Source organism: Podarcis melisellensis (assembly GCF_964234715.1).
Source record: "Podarcis melisellensis genome assembly, chromosome: 10".
NCBI lineage: Eukaryota > Metazoa > Chordata > Lepidosauria > Squamata > Lacertidae > Podarcis > Podarcis melisellensis.
Window position 1 is genome coordinate 56,330,097 of NC_138542.1, and position 16,543 is coordinate 56,346,639.

A 16,543-nucleotide genomic window follows, 5' to 3' on the forward strand; every position below is an offset into this window, starting at 1 on the left:
GTTAGCTAAGATGGCGGCGCCCGCGCTACGAGCCGGCCACCGTTGGCTTTTCGGCCTGAGGGCCGCTTCGCCCCGGCTCCAGGCGCCTGGGGGACGGCGGCAGTCCCACGACCAGCGGCCGCGGGCTCCGGCCAAGGGTCTCTTAGCGGCTCAGCTCGAGCGGGGCCTGTTCCAGGAGATTTTCCCTCCCCAGGCCGCCGAGGAGCAGCTCCCCGGGTTGTTGGAGGCGGGCCGCCTTCCCGTCACGGCCTACTGCGGCTTCGACCCGACGGCCGACTCGCTGCACGTCGGGCACCTGCTGGCGGTGCTGGGCCTGCTGCACTTCCAGCGCGCGGGCCACGACGTGGTGGCCTTGGTGGGCGGAGCCACGGCGCGCCTGGGAGACCCCAGCGGCCGCGCGGAGGAGCGCGATGTCCTGCCGGAGGAGCGCGCGCGGGAGAACGCGGCCTCCCTCCGCCGGGGGCTCCAGAAGCTCTTCGACAACCACCGCGAGCTCTTCTGGAGCGGGGAAGCGACCCGCCTGGGCCGCGCCGCCGTGCTGGACAACGCCAGCTGGCTGGAGCGCGAGTCCGTGGTGGGGTTCCTGTGCGCCGTGGGGGGCCACCTGCGCATGGGGACGATGCTGAGCAGGCAGAGCTGCAAGGCCCGCCTGAGCAGCCCCGGCGGCATGGGGCTGGCCGAGTTCCTGTACCCGGCGCTGCAGGCCTACGACTTCCTGCACCTGCACCGACACCACGGCTGCCGTATCCAGCTGGGAGGAGCGGACCAGATGGGCAACATCATGTCCGGGCACGACCTCGTCTCCAAGTACGAGATAAGGGGTGGTGGGGGGGAGGCCTGCATTTGGAGTGTGCTCAGCCCACGCTTAAGCTGGGGTAGCTGGGTGGGGGAGAGGTTATTGCGGAGCAGTAGCTTACATAGGTAATCAGTAGCGACAGGTGCGTTGCAAGCGAAAAGGCATGGGGTGGGGAGGGCAGAGGGAACGCAAGCAGACAAAGTCAGAGATCCGTTCTCAACAAATAGTTGTGCACGTAAGAGCCAGCTGAAATTGGAGCAGTTAAGAACCTAAGAAGAGCCTGCTGGATCAGGCCAGCAAGCCCCCTCTTGTCTGGCATCCTGTTCTCAATAGTGGCCAACTAGATACCTGTGGGAAGTTCAGGGGCAAGAGGATCCTGATTGAGCTGATCTTTTAGCAGAGCTGATGAAATGGGCCTGGGTCTTGGAGCTACTCTTAAGCTAAACTTGAAGGAATTGACTTGCCTTCCACCTCTCCTTCTGCTGCAGCCTGATGGAACAGCTGCTCTTGAGGGGCACAGTTGGGAGCCCCTGTTGAGAGCTGATTCATTTTTTCATGTGTAATCTTTATTTTACAAAAATGTTCATACACTGAGCCAATAATAATAAACCTTAAAGATGAGCCAATCTGCTCACAGTTCACTTGGATATAGAAATATGAGAGCATTTTTTGGAAGCATTTCTTACCATTTTTCAAATTGGAAATTTGAGGGGATGGACAACTCTAGTGTACTCCTTTGAAATAACAAGCTCCTCAGAGTAGGAGCAATCTCTGGAGCAATTACATAAACAGAAGCATAATAATTGTAATATGATTTCTGTGTAATATAAACATGTACAACTTGAATCCAGAGATGGGGTTTTGTTGTTTACTGGTATTTGATATGAGGTCAGGAGAAGAAACTAGCAGTATTGCCTACAGTAGGATTGCGTCTTAGGTTTTTTGCGGGAGGTAGCATGTAAAGCTGAAATTGCATATAGTCAAAACAACCCCCAGAACTGTCCCTGTGTGGGCAATTTTATCTTCTAGACTCAGTGTGAGATCTCTTAGGGCCAGGGTGATGGCCTGCAGAGCCCATGCAAGAGTCTCCCAGAGCCCAGTAAGTGAGACAGAGAGCTTAGCGTATTTTTCGCTCCATAAGATGCACCTAGTTTTTAGAGGGGAAAGCAAGAAAAAAATACTGTTTAAAGGGAGCGCTGAGCAGAGCCTGTATACATCCCAGGCTCTGCTCAGCACTCCCTTTTACGAGGAGCAGTCTTTTCCCCTAGGAGGGAGAAGGGCAGCCCCGTCACTGACAGGCTGCCCTTCTCCCTTCTCAGGGAAAAGCCCCAAAAAGCTGTACACACGCTCTGCGCGGCTCTTTAAAGCGAGTGTGGCTCTTGGGGGCTTTTCCGGGTGGTGGGGGAAGGGACAGAGGGGCTAAGCCAGAAGCTAGAACAGCAAGAGGGAGCCCTGCGCAGCCATCCCTCTCACTGTTCTGGCTTCTGGGATAGCTGCACAGCCCGCATTCGCTCCATAAGACGCACACACATTTCCCCTTACATTTTAGGAGGGAAAAAGTGTGCCTTACAGAGCGAAAAATATGGTAAAAGCTCTTCCCATGCCAAAGAGTTCTTAAACTCTCTGCCTTGCATACATTTAATTTGTGCAGTTGCAGCTGGCTGGCTGTATAGCTGAGATGGAATCCATAAAAGTTGAAGCTGTCCCAGAAACTCTAGCGGGTGCAGAATGCTGCAGCGAGGCTCCTCACGGGGTCTCTGCCATGGGAGCATATTCATCCAGTGCTTTTCAAGCTGCACTGGCTCCCGGTGGAGTACAGGATCAGATTTAAGGTGCTGCTTTTGACCTTTAAAGCCCTTCACGGCCTAGGACCCTCGTACCTACGGGACCGCCTCTCCCGGTATGCTCCACGGAGAGCCTCAAGGTCCATAAATAGCAACACCCTAGTGGTCCCGGGCCCTAAGGAAGTTAGATTAGCCTCAACCAGAGCCAGGGCCTTCTCAACACTGGCTCCGGCCTGGTGGAATGCTCTGTCTCTTGAGACCAGGGCCCTGCGGGATCTGATCTCTTTCCGCAGGGCCTGTAAGACTGAGTTGTTCCGCCTGGCCTTTGGCTTGGAGCCAGTTTGATTCCCTCCCTCTCTTTCTTTTTTCTTTTCCTTCTCCTCCTGTGATGAGGCTACATTTTAATATTTTAATGTTTCAATATTTTAATGTTGTATTTTTAATTTTGTTTTTAAGTTGTAATCATTTAACTTGTTTTTATTATTGCTTGTAAGCCGCTCTGAGCCCGGCCTTGGCTGGGGAGGGCGGGGTATAAATAATAATAATAATAATAATAATAATAATAATAATAATAATAATAATATTACTACTACTACTACTACTACTTCTAGTTAGAAAGCTATTGGGTAACTGTGCTTGAAAAGGTTACATGCTTCTAATAAGAATAGATGAATGGACCAGTGGTCTAACATAAGGTAGATTCATATTTTTATATTCCTTCTTTTCATACATTTTTTGTTGTGAGCTGTTTGGAGACCTATGCACAATAAGTGGCTAGCAAGTCTAATAAATACTATCCGCCTTTCCCTAATGCTCTGTGCTGCATTAACACTTCTCAGGAAGTGGGCTAGACTAGAATCACAGCCTAAGACTGACACCCCAAGATTTTACTGGCATGGTTTTTAGATTTGATCTACACTAACAAAGGGGGGATAAGAGTCCTTGAGTGCACACAACTATTCCCATATTCAATGCAGATAAGTATTGTTCTGATTATAGGATACCAGTGTACAGAATGCAGGTGTGATACAGCTTCTGGCCAGAGGTTTTCCATATGCATGTAGTTAAGCTTAGAGGAAGTCTCAAAGATCGATAATGTATGAGGCAGGTAGAAGTGAGGAGCAATTAAGATGAGGCTAGCCTCCGGTGTAGATAATGACATCAGAGCTGATACTATAGGATACAAATTTGTTCTAATTACTCCATTGCATTTCAACATCACTCCTGAATACATACAGAAAATTTAGAACACCAGTGCTGGTAGCAACACAAACAGCATACCCCCCCCCTCCAACCAGCATCTTCCTACCCCACTGACATAGAACTTGGTACACATCCCATGCAAGTTGAAGGCCACCCATGCAGAAGCTTAGTTAGAGCAGATAATGGGTTAATCATATCCTTACTATTGAAGCAGTTTCTGTAACAGTCGACTGGTTGGGTTTTATCAGTGGTGGTATAAGCTTATATTTACAAAGGGCGTGACTGGGATGACTTGGCACCCTGGAAATGAAAGCATTGTTGTAGGGCTGTCTTGCAAAAGAAGGATGTAACTTATTTTGCATGAATGTAAGCTTATATTGCAAAGGAAGCTGTTGCTATGTTGATCTGTTTCAGCACCTAAAAAACAAATTAATGAAGGTGTGAAATTTTGTGGACTAGAGTACACTTCATAGAATCCTAGAAACATAGGAAGTTGTTTTATATAGAGTCAGACCATTGGTCCATCTAGCTCAGTACTGTCTGTACTGACTGGCAGTGACTCTCCAGGGTTTTAGATGGCACAGCTCTGCCTGGAGGTACTGGAATTGGAGCTGGAACCTTATGCATGTAAAGCTGATGTTCCACCACTGAGCTACAGCCATTCTCATTAGATGCTTGGTGTTATCCTTAGCTGGGAGGGGTGTGGGTGAGTGTTGTAGAGAGACACACATACCAGCATGGGTAGAGCATAGTACATAAAGAAGGAAATCACCTGAAGGTCATGCAATATAATTTGAATGCAAAAAATGGGATGTCATATCCAGTGCATAGTTAAAACTGCAACTGACCTATGCACACATTTTGGAAATCTTAAATCAGCAATTTTGACACACACATAAGTGAATTAATCTGTTGCTAAACACTTTAAATATGAGAACCACAGCCTGTCAGACTTATGTGTAATTGCTATGGAGAAGCCAACAGTTCCAACAATGTTATTAAAAAAGGGAGAACTTCTGTATGTATATGGTGGACATATTAACATCACATGGCCTCAGTCTGGAGGTCTGTACCATCATCGCTTAGCTTCCACCCAAAAGAGAAAAAGGTGGATTATCTTGAAAAGTCACCAGATGGATGCTTGATATCATTATGCAGTAGACTGGCCAATCTAATTTATTTAATTTTCCCTTTAGTATCAGCTTTTTATGGCCAGTGCTTGTTTAAAGTATTTCTTGGAGGCAGTCTAACATTCAAGGCCTAGGGGTATTAAATGAACTAGTAAACCAAAATATCATATAACTTGTTGTTCTTGTTGTTTAGTCATTTAGTCATGTCTGACTCTTCATGACCCCATGGACCAGAGCACGCCAGGCACTCCTGTCTTCCACTGCCTCCCGCAGTTTGGTCAAACTCATGCTGGTAGCTTCCAGAACACTGTCCAACCATCTCGTCCTCTGTCGTCCCCTTCTCCTTGTGCCCTCCATCTTTCCCAACATCAGGGTCTTTTCCAGGGAGTCTTCTCTTCTCATGAGGTGGCCAAAGTATTGGAGCCTCAGCTTCACGATCTGTCCTTCCAGTGAGCACTCAGGGCTGATTTCCTTAAGAATGGATAGGTTTGATCTTCTTGCAGTCCATGGGACTCTCAATAGTCTCCTCCAGCACCATAATTCAAAAGCATCAATTCTTCGGCGATCAGCCTCCTTTATGGTCCAGCTTTCACTTCCATACATCACTACTGGATCATATAACTTAGGTCTGAGTAATACATGTGCCATTACTAGTTCCTTCAAGAGGGGGCATGTATCTGCACATGACATGTTGGGGCTCTAAAAGAACTGGGCATAAAGAGGCAAGTGATTGATGGGAGAGGAGAGTTCATTGTGTAAGCAGATCAACAGATTTTTGACAGGTAGCTGAAGGCAATAGGGTTGCCTTCTGTTGTAGAAATGTTTGTAGGTCTTGAAATTAAATGTGTGCCGTGTTCTGTTGACAAGTAACATAACTTAAGTATTGTAATCTGTTTCCTATTAGGGTGACAGGCGAAGATGTATTTGGAATAACGGTGCCTCTTGTTACAAGTACCACTGGAGATAAGTTGGGGAAATCTGCTGGCAATGCAGTTTGGCTAAACAGAAATAGGACCTCTCCCTTTGAGTTATATCAGTACTTTGTCAGACAGCCAGATAGCGCTGTTAAAAGGCAAGTACGTTTCTTATCGACCTATGTGAATTACTGTTCTAGAACAAAATGACTGCTTTGCTAGTGTGTTGTAGTGGTTAGCGTCAGATGAAAAATAGGAAAACTCAGGCTCAAAGCCACACCAAATCATCTTAGGCCAGTCACACACTCACCTAATCTACCTTCCAGGATTGTCATGACTCAAATGGGGGTAAAAACTATGTATGCCATATTGAGTTCCTTTGGCAAGAGGTGGGTCATAAATTAAAATTTAGAATATATGTGCAAAAGGGTCCAATCTAGCCCAAGCTAAAAATAACTAATGCAGCACTCAGAATGTGTCCAAGGTTTTTAGATGTTTGTTAGCAAAAAAATGTTATTAACCTTGCATAAACAATAATGTATTATCTGCTTTCCATCAGTGTTAGAAACTGAGATATGAAAGCTAGGAGCTAAATGGCACCTTACACCTAACTTATGGGCGCAATAATGGAATGTCTAGGCATGCTTTTTTATAACAAGAATACAAACTGAAAATGAATGAACTGCAGCTAAAATATTGTGTTCATTTTTCACATGGTCTAGTCCTTCCCCTGCCCCCCCAAACATTATTAAGAGGATCTCTTCTCCAGTCTTCAGAGAGTAGTTGGGGAGGCAGAAAAAGGCCACCCTTTCCTTCCACTCTGCAGTTTTAATACAAAATCTTCGACACAGTACTGTTCCCAGAGCTCAGAAACTGCTTGTACTAATGAAATTCCCTGTCGCAAAAGGTGCCTAGAACAATGGGAGTTTTGAACACTGTGAATTGTATTATAAAACCTGCATATGGTGTTCTTTAACGTTTTTATTAAGTCCCAAAATACTCTGAGGTTCTGCTACATCTTTGACCACCTCTGATTTTACGGTGCAGAGGGCTCGTGCTATTGTACTGGTGCAAGAAATAGTCTTGTCATATCCTAAGCACATATTGTTACTGTAAAAACAATAGTTACTCTTTAAAATACCACAAGACTTTTGTTGGTTTTGCAAAAACTAGGCTGACAGACACCCCTCTGTATATTGTTCAGAAGACCTAGATTCAGTATTTTCAGTTTTAAAAAAGCAAGCATAAAAATGCATTTTTGTTTTTACTCGGTCATTAACAAGATTATGCTACTTCTTTAAAATTTTAAAAATTTACGGACTCTAAAGCATGGATTGGGGGGCTGAAATTAGTGTAGATCTGCATTGTCTTTTACAGAAGCAAAATGTAGCTCTGAAGGCAGTCTTGTATAGGGACATTTTTAATGTTCAATGTTGTATCATGTTTTAATTTGTTAGACGCCACCCAGAGTGGCTGGGGTAACCCAGTCAGAGGGGGGGGGCATATAAACAATAAATGATGATGTTGGCTATTTTCCCTTTAAGGTATCTGAAGCTTTTCACTTTCCTCCCTCTTCCGGAAATCCAACACATTATGGAAATGCATGCTAAAGAGCCTGAGAAGTGGGGGCCTCAGAAACGGCTTGCTGCTGAAGTAACTAAGCTTGTTCATGGGAAAGCAGGTCTGGAATCTGCTAAGAGGTAAAGGGAGACTTAGGCTGTTAATATGTTGATTTTTGGACCAAAATGTTAATGAAAATGCAGACAGGAAATTTCAGCTTTGCAAAGATGCAGAATTTACAGAGGAGTCTTCTAAGTTGCTAACATTGATAAAAGCTACTTCTGCAAGTCTTGGTCATAATGTAAATATTGATGAGTACTCTTTTTATTTTATTTTTAAAAACCAGGTGCACAAGGGCCCTTTATTACAGTGACATAGCAGCACTTGAGACCATGTCCGACCAAGAGCTTCAAGAACTCTTCAGGGAAGCACCATATGTTGAGTTGATGCTTGAACCTGGAACAACAGTAATTGATTTGTGTCGGAAAGCGAATGCTATTGTAGATGGACCAAGGGGGTAAGTTAATATTTACATATTCTGTGGCATTAATTCTGTAGCTGCTTAGTCTAGAAACAAGCTTCAAGCTTATCTGTTTCTACTTAGTAGGCAGCCTCATTGTGTGAGACAGCCTTCCTGGTGAGGCTCTTACCTGACCTCCCTCTGGCCAAATTGCCACTGGGTACCATGACCAGAGAGGGTGGTAGTACATACCTGATGGAAGATCCAATATGGTACTTCTGCTGCCACCTCCTCTTCCCCTCTCCTGTCACAGTATGCAGCAGGAGTTCGACTGTCTGCTATTGCCTGTATGTCTGTGGCTGAGTGAGTTTCTACCCTAATTTGTCATCACTGACAGGTTATTATAACTTTAAACTATTGTAAGGTGGTCTAGCTCTAGCCGTGTCATTGACTGTACAATTTCTTTTTTCAAGGTATCGTGACATAACAAGTGGTGGAGTTTCTATAAACCACATCAAAGTAACTGATCCTGATGCTGTTCTTGTTCTTGGACAACATATCCTCAATAATGGCTTGTCACTCCTTAGAATTGGAAAAAGAAATTACTATGTTGTGAAATGGCTTCAGTTGTCACATGAAGAACAAAAATGCTGAGGTTCTTTTCAAGTATGTTATGAGTGCATTTTACTTCATGGACTGAGAACACACACCAAACAACTCGCAAGAACTGTGGTGTGAATTGCCTTTTCTCACTGTGTGAGACTCGGTATCGTCTAGAAATTGGATGGCATCTTAATTCATACTTAAATCATGAAACGAGGAGGAACTCTATGGTACAACGCAGAGCCTATCCAAAGAATGCAACTGTTGAAATATGTTATCGTAAGTATTGGTTATAAAACGTTTGTCTACAATAAAGATAACTAAATTAATCCTGAAAGTTATTATTACTTGCATTTTTAGTGTGTTAAGGATGTGAATGGTAGTAAATGTGACATAAGAACCTATTGAAGTAGTGACAAGCCAGGCAGCTAGATCCTGAGCCCACAGATAACCTAATTTTAATTGTTTTTAATGGGTTTTAACTTTTTAAAATCAAGTTATTTTATCAACTATTTTATGTTCTGGAAGCTGGAGGACAGAAGAGTATGGCACTGTAATGCCAACAGCAATTAGGTTTTAATAAGACATAAGAATCCATTTTTTATCCTAAACAATATAGTGCTTGTTTCATTACTCAGATGAACTTTCTGCTTTGTATTCAAGCTGTTTTTGAGCAAAACACGGGCTGGGGTCAATGCCTTGAGGTTGCTCTATGATGAATGCATATGGAGATTATGCTCCCATGTAGCAGGTATTGGAGTGTGGGATTTGTAACTCAGGGTGTAATTTATATTTCTATGGATAGTACATAGATGTCCAGCAAATCTAAAAGCTGTTCTAACAACATGCAGATTGAACTAGATGACCCTCACAGTTCCTTCCAACTCTGCAGTTCTACAATTCCCAGCTAATAGGGAGTTCCTTATGTTTTAAGCAAAGTAAAGTTAATGTAGGTCTCCTGCCTCAGGGTTACAGTATGTATACCCTGTGAACAGTTGGGCCTCTGATCCAATAGTGGTTTTATCCAGTGTGCCATAGTAGGTAGAAGCTCCCTATCTCAAAAATAACATAGTGACCTAGTGTTTACCCTTTACCCATTAGCAACTGTCTCAGCAAGTTAAGTTAAAAACTGACCATACTTTAAAATGCAGTTTATTGATGTAAAACTGTCGTTTCTACACAATCAGCTTTATTTACAAAAGTAACTACATAACATTTGGTACTGATGCTGGATAAACTACCCTTCAGTCTGCATAGGTAAATGTTCTTTCAATTCGTTTATGCATTTTCAATTCTGAGTTGGACTAGAAAGTGATTTTTTAAAAATGTACAGCTGTGTAGTTCCATTGCCTTAGATACAGAAGCCTAAAAGGCAGGATGAAAATCACTCTAAATGCAGTCACACCCACCCCCCGATGACTCAAAGTGCATAATATAGTACATAGCATGCTAACCTTGTAGAAACGTGGTTTGTTCAATCCTGTGCAAGCAATACTGAACGTGCTAGTACAGCAGTGGCATTAGTAACTGCTATTTTAAATATATTCACAGCTGCTGATATTACTTGAAACTATGTGAGATTGAAATGGTCTATTTGAAAACTTCATGGCAGTATGAAGAGATTTTCTAGTGAAGACTGGCTCTCCCTTTAAAACCTTAGTGATCACAATTCACATGGAGTAAGGCTGGGGAACATTTTGGTCCCCAAAGCTGCATTTCATTTTGTCTCTCTGGGAGCTACGTGCCACATGTGGCTATGGTGACCCCTGCAAACGTAACACAGTCCTGCAACCCCCCCCAAAAAAAAAAATATCGCTAAAGGAATGTGTGATGTTGGAGAATGTGGGTTAAGCTTCCATCAAGAACATCACTCTGCAATAGTCAGCTTTGACAAACACGTTGGAGTGGGCTGACAGTTCCCCGCTCCTTGTGTAGTTTAGTATTTTTTAGGGCAAGATTGCCTTTAGGAATTCTTTCAGAGGGTAGTAATCCACCAATGATCTATATACTCAGCATTGTGTTGAACATTAGCATGTGCTTCAGAATCCATGGTTATCACAGAAATGTCAAACTGAAACAACCTTAGTTCCAGTTACAGATAGGTAGCCATGTTGGTCTGGCATAGTCAAAACAAAAAAAATTCCTTCCAGTAGCACCTTAAAGACCAACTAAGTTAGTTCTTGGTATGAGCTTGAGTGTGCATGCACACTTCTTCAGGTGTATCTGAAGAAGTGTGCATGCACACGAAAGCTCATACCAAGAACTAACTTATTTGGTCTTTAAGGTGCTACTGGAAGGAATTTTTTTTGTTTTGAAACAACCTTTTTAGCCTCAATATTAAGTTTCCACCATAAGAATTAATTCCCCACGTCTGTACCACCCTGAAGTCTGATGGGGGCAGTAAGGTTATAAATAATAAATAAATAAGCAATATATTAATGTGAGGAACCTTATATTGGCTGAAGGCTGTATCCTGATGTCCACATGCCAGTGATGAATACAGCAAATGGGGGAAGAGCAACAAATGTAATTATAAATTTTAGTTTTTTACAGTAATTTCTACATATGTCCCCTCTATCCTTCATCCAGGCAACCAAGAGCAATATCAGAATTCAAGGACCCATTCCAGCTATGCAAAAATGTTCAGGGTGCAAAGCCAGTGACCAGTGTGGCTTGGGAAAGAATTAAGAAGGTCACATAAGGGGGCCTAGGCTGAGTTTCACCATACATGGTAACTATTTGCACATTACTGTACCTCTGATATCGAGCAAGCAAGGATATATGTTGAATCCCACTTCCATGGGACAGTGCTCATTGGTTTCACCAGGACGTGTTTGAATGTGCCTGGCAAAATCAATACCTTTTAAAACAGTGGATGAGACAGGCTAAATCAGAACTCATAGTAATTTGACATCTACTCAGAATTAATTCTTAGTTATCTTTTTTTATCCTTTGACAAATTTATCAGTCAAACATGCTCTAAAGGCCTTTAACCATTGCAGGTCAACAACCTTGTTAATTTATATCAGATGTTGCTGATATAACACCCACTGGTCCTAGCAAGCACAGCCAGGGATGGTGAATGTTGTAGCTAGTAACATCTAGTGCAGTGTTCCCCAAACTTGGGTCTCCAGCTGCTTTTGGACTACAACTCCCACCATCCCTATCTAGCAGGACCAGTGGTCAGGGATGATGGGAATCGTAGTCCAAAACCAGCTGACGACCCAACTTTGGGAAACACTGATCTAGTGGACCAGAGGTCCCCACACCTGATATTTACTATCACTGGATTTAAAAATAAATAAATAGTGACTTCTGGAAGTTTTCACCTTTACAGGTTAATTCTTTAGTGAAACATGATCACATCAGTCGAGTGTTCTTGTTTCCTGCTCTAAATTACTTTAGCCCATTCTTCCTGCTAACTAGCATGACACCCTCCCCTCCCCCCACCAGTCAACAGCACTTCATGGGTACTGGGCATCCTTATTCCTCACTGGACTGGTTCCCTATAGTTAGTCTTACTTTTTGGCTTTCTGCAAGCATAGGGATTCTCCCACCCATACTGCCCACTCGGTATGGGGTGGTGCCATTTTGGTTACCTAATTGACAGCATTCTTGCCTGAAGAACAGAAATAGAGGGAATGAGGTGATTTTACGTTAGCGGGCACTAGGTACAGGTTCACTGAACTTAGTAGGAGGTTAAAATACCCTCATGCCACAGATTTGCCAAAGCATCAGAAGCAATCTTAAAGCATGGTTTTATTTTCAATATGCTTGCTGTATGTATGATTTTTGAGGGGAGTTCCAAGTGCCTGCACCCTTAAAGGCACCATCACAGTTCTGTTTCAATATACTGTAAGGGGAAGAGGAGAGAAATAGCATGTTTTCAAACTGCTACTGAACATTTCCATTTAATGTCCAATACCTTTTGTCTCAAGCGTAAGCTGAGTTTACTCTTTTCAGCCTGTTGTGTAAGGACTGAGTGGATAAAATCCTGTACACAATGTGTGAAGGCCAAGGGTTTATTTTTTTCCCACAAGTACACATGTTGAGGAAGGCAATATCTACTTAGGATATGCACCTCACAGCAATCTAAAAACATAGTTCTTCCAACGTAACACATATTTTCCTTCCATGCAGGAAAAATGTTGTGTGAGAGCAGGTGTACTGTGCGTTAAACATAAACTTACAAAAACTTCAGGAACTAAAGTGTCATTACTGTTGATTTTGGTGACTATGGCAGACAATCAAGCAAGTTACCACACCAACACCTAAGATGAAAGTAGCTCAAAAACAGTAATGGGTTGGGACCATTGAATTAATCTAAAGGCCAGCTGCTTTTACATCAATATTTTCTGAAGTTTCCTTACTTTTCACAATGATTTAGGAGAAACCTGATCTGCCACAATACCTTTTAATATTGCTGTTTTGTTAGTCTGGAAGTGGATGGTCCATGGGTTTTGGTGTCAGACATTAGGATTCTTCAAATTCTGATTACTTCTTTGTTGATAACGCTTCTTAGCAGAATCTCCACTTACTCCAGATTTATCTAGCTAAAGGACAAAAATAGCCAATGCATTTTGGAAGTTAGCCAGATATTTCTTTTAAGGTTCTAAAACATGAGGGTACACATTACACAGTTATAAGGCAGTATTTCTACTGTGCTGTTTATCTGTTTGAGTCTTTAGAGTGCATGCAATTAAATTCATCTTAAAGAAAATACCGTGGTGTCCTTTCTTCATGGTTGAAAAACCTATATTGCAAAACCAGCTTAAAAGGCTACATCACAATACTACACTGTTCATCCTATCCACAGGCAACTCATTTAGCAAGCCAGGCACTGGAATTTTTACATGGTTCTTTCCTTAAGTTCAGTCCAGTCCAATTCCTCACAGGAGAACAGACCTTGGTCTTTGCACCAGGAAACTAGTAAAGAAAATACGTTGATTATATGAGACTTGTTTTGCAAGTACAGCAAGTTTCTGTCCGTAGAAAGCCAAACTGAATTGTCTTTATGTGAGCAGATTTATACATACTGCAGTAAACATAGAAGTTCATAAGTATATATAATGCCTAGCAATTTTCAAGTCATCCATTTCTTCATCCAGCTGGAGAAGCCCTTCACCAAAGGTGTGTCTCTCGAATCTCAGCAATAATATGACTGGCTCGCTGCAAGGCCTAGGACAAGAACAGAAATTGCTGCTATTTATACTTGTCAAGTCACAGGCAGAGACAAACCACAAAAGTAATACAATAAAAATCATTGGGCAATAATTTAAGTGATGGCTGAATATGGTAGCATGAGGGGTGAGGCCAACAAAGCACTGACTGATGCAAGATGCAAGACCTCACATGCTGCAAGATTCAGGGAAGATGGGTTGGTTTGGTTCATAAACCAAGCCAAAACACTGCTTATTTCTGATCATATGAACTTTGCATACAGTCCTATCTGGAAAAGGAATGGTAGAAATTCTCATGACCTCAGCCAAAGAGTGCACTAACTAGATCTTAAATTTTGGGTGCAGTACAACTGCATCTTGTGCACATTTAACTTGCACAATTTCAACCCTACACAGTTGAAGGCCATCTGGTTGAAATCCCACAAGTTAAAAGTGAAGCCGGCATGCGGAAAGGGCCTTGCTTCCCAAGCAAGGCAGAGAGCTCTTTTTGTACCACATTCTTGCCTCTACGTGCCTGGGATGCTCCCACAAGATCTCAGAGGAATTCGGGTGGCCCCACGAGAGCATCCCAGAGCTTGCGCAGAAGCGGTTCCAAGGGTTTGAGTGTATGTGTTTTTGCATATATGCAGAACCCTTAGAACCAAACCCCCCATGTAAGACACAATTGTGAGGCTCACGGTGGCAGAGTATGAAAATAACTAAACTATACTAGTGTACATAACAAAACTAACTTGGCTTGTTACAGAAAAGGGACTGCAGTACCTGTAACATATCAGCTGCCTCCTTCCTGCGCTGAGCCATGTCCTCTGATTCAGTCAAAAGGTCATCCAGCAATAAGGCTTTGTACAGCTGTCCTACTAGCTCACTCTGAAGAGAGTCTTTCACGTGGTTAACCAGAAAATGCATCACTGCTTTTGGCACACTGCAAGCAAGCAAATAGATCAAGGACATAACCCACGGAGCTAAGGGTTCTTTCTTAAATTTATATACCACCCTTCACCCAAAGATCACAGGGCAGATTACAACATAAAAACACAAAATACATAACAATGATTAATAACCTTCCCCCGAACACTTAAAAGACCATAGACTATTTAACCATCAAAGGCCTGGTTGAAGAGGAATTATTTTTGTCTGGCACCTAAAAATATGTAATGAGGTGCCAGGTGAGCCTTCCTAGGGAGAACATTCCACAAGCAGGCAGCCACCACGGAAAAGGCCCATTCTCATGTCGCCACCCTTCAGACCTCTCATGGAGGAGGGATCTGAAGAATGACCTCAAGTGATGGTTGCAAGGTCCAGGTTAGTTCATATGGAAGGAGTCAGTCCTTGTATTGTGGTCCTGAGACATGTAGTCAAAACCAGCTGTTTGAATAGGGCCCAGAAACCAAGTGGCAGCCAAAACAGTTAGGTTAGGGTCAGTGTTATATGCTCAAACTCTTTTTTCCCAGTGAGCAAATTGGCTGCTGAATTCTGCAACAGCTGAAGTGCCCAAACCATATTCAGAGGCAGCCCAACGTATAACACATTGCAGCAATCTAGCCTACAGGTTACGAGTGTAGGTAACAGAAGTCAGACTACCCCTGTCCAGATAGGTGTGTAGCTAGGGCACCAGCCAAAGCTGGTATATGGCATTCCATGCTACTGAGGCCTCCTCGGACTACTCTGAGAAGACTCACTTAAATGAATGAACTTGTTACTTTTACATTCATTAATTTCAATGGCTCTACTGTTGAGATTGGTATTTATAACACATAAATTAAGATAAAATAAATCTAAGATTGGTATTTATAACACATGGTTTTAGACTGAGTATCATTTGGTAATAAATTGGTTGTCTGATACGTGTATTTTGTATTTACAGAATTTAGAAACAACAACCCTGAAGATAACTCACAATATGGCAACATTTGTTTCCGTGCTAAAGCACCAAAACACTAAAACTTCATGGTTATTTTTGTGAAACAGTCCGTTAGAACTGAAGTGCAGGAAAGAAACTACACAGAGCTGCTCAACTGTATTTGCATTTTGAACAGTAAAAAATACTATCGGAATTAATAATAAAGCAATGAGAAGGTCAAATCCTGAAAAAGTAAGATCGCAAACCTGTCTTGTATGTTCTTCCTCACAATCAGGAAGTAGGATTTGATAAGGCGTTCAATCACCTCGCAGTCTCGTTGCTCTCGGGCTGAAAGCTTGCGTGCAACAGGAACAGGCTGATGCAGGAAAAAGCAGAGTCAAAAATATTTCATGAGCCTGCAGTTCCATTGGACTTCAAAAAGGACACTCAGGTTCAGACTGAACTACAAGAAGGTGGCAAATACACCTGGATTTTAAGGTGGTTTCCGTCTGGTGACATAACAATGCTGGCAAGTGTAAAGAGAATCCTTTTTTAAAAAAAAAACAAATTGTTAATATGAGGCTTTACAGATTAAAACCTTAGAGGTGACACAACATACCTGACTCTTGGGGGAAATGGTGGCATCATTGCTGTCACTTGTGAACAAGTCACAATAGATCCTAGGCCTTAAAAAAAGATGACATGCTGTTCTTTGCTGGAGTGAAAGGACATTGTTCTTGAGAAATATGCCAGGTCTAAGAACACAGCTCCTCAAAATTGAGCTTTTTATTCTTTGTGTTTTTAAGAGCATGTTTCCAGCCCTTAATATTATAGAGTAAAGCTTATGGACATGACGACATCATCACTAACAAAGCCACAAACAGGCTGGGAAAACTCAATACTACATACTCCATACTACATATATTTCCTGTATAACAGTGCATATCCTTGTTTAAAAATAACCCATGTCTCACCTCTCTCCATCTACCATTTCAACCTCTGCTAAAATGACAGTCTGTGCAATCTGCTACAAAAATCACAGTGGCAGGATGGTACAGAATGCACAAGCCAGT

General features: G+C 42.7%; 2 protein-coding genes across 8 annotated transcripts in view; one reads left to right on the forward strand and one right to left on the reverse strand.

Moving 5' to 3' along the window:
* YARS2 (tyrosyl-tRNA synthetase 2) lies at positions 1-15,726 on the forward strand. 4 transcript variants are annotated; one of them, XM_081927174.1, is made up of 7 exons: positions 1-807; positions 5,818-5,985; positions 7,372-7,527; positions 7,734-7,904; positions 8,321-8,729; positions 11,040-11,181; positions 15,495-15,726. In XM_081927174.1, exons 1-5 carry the CDS (start codon positions 11-13, stop codon positions 8,499-8,501), a joined length of 1,473 nt encoding a protein of 490 aa, XP_081783300.1. In that variant the 5' UTR covers positions 1-10; the 3' UTR covers positions 8,502-8,729; positions 11,040-11,181; positions 15,495-15,726. The 4 variants fall into 4 exon arrangements, with proteins under 4 accessions (XP_081783300.1, XP_081783299.1, XP_081783301.1 ...); XM_081927173.1 differs by lacking the exon at positions 15,495-15,726 and adding an exon at positions 12,591-13,170; XM_081927175.1 differs by lacking the exon at positions 11,040-11,181.
* DNM1L (dynamin 1 like) overlaps positions 12,459-16,543 on the reverse strand; it is a 35,509-nt gene continuing 31,424 nt past the window's right edge. For all 4 annotated transcript variants that reach the window (XM_081926966.1, XM_081926969.1, XM_081926967.1 and 1 more), the window contains 3 exons: positions 15,737-15,846; positions 14,393-14,552; positions 12,459-13,628 (listed from right to left, as the gene is read on the reverse strand). In XM_081926966.1, coding sequence (XP_081783092.1) covers positions 13,572-13,628; positions 14,393-14,552; positions 15,737-15,846 — 327 coding nt within the window. In that variant the 3' untranslated portion in view covers positions 12,459-13,571. The remainder of the gene's footprint in view (positions 13,629-14,392; positions 14,553-15,736; positions 15,847-16,543) is intronic.

Bases quoted from the DNA above. Each gene is read 5' to 3' on its own strand.
- YARS2 (XM_081927174.1), top strand. From the start codon at position 11: ATGGCGGCGCCCGCGCTACGAGCCGGCCACCGTTGGCTTTTCGGCCTG. The intron at 808-5,817 runs GTACGAGATAAG...GTTTCCTATTAG, and splicing joins GGGCACGACCTCGTCTCCAA to GGTGACAGGCGAAGATGTAT. The intron at 7,905-8,320 runs GTAAGTTAATAT...TCTTTTTTCAAG, and splicing joins ATTGTAGATGGACCAAGGGG to GTATCGTGACATAACAAGTG.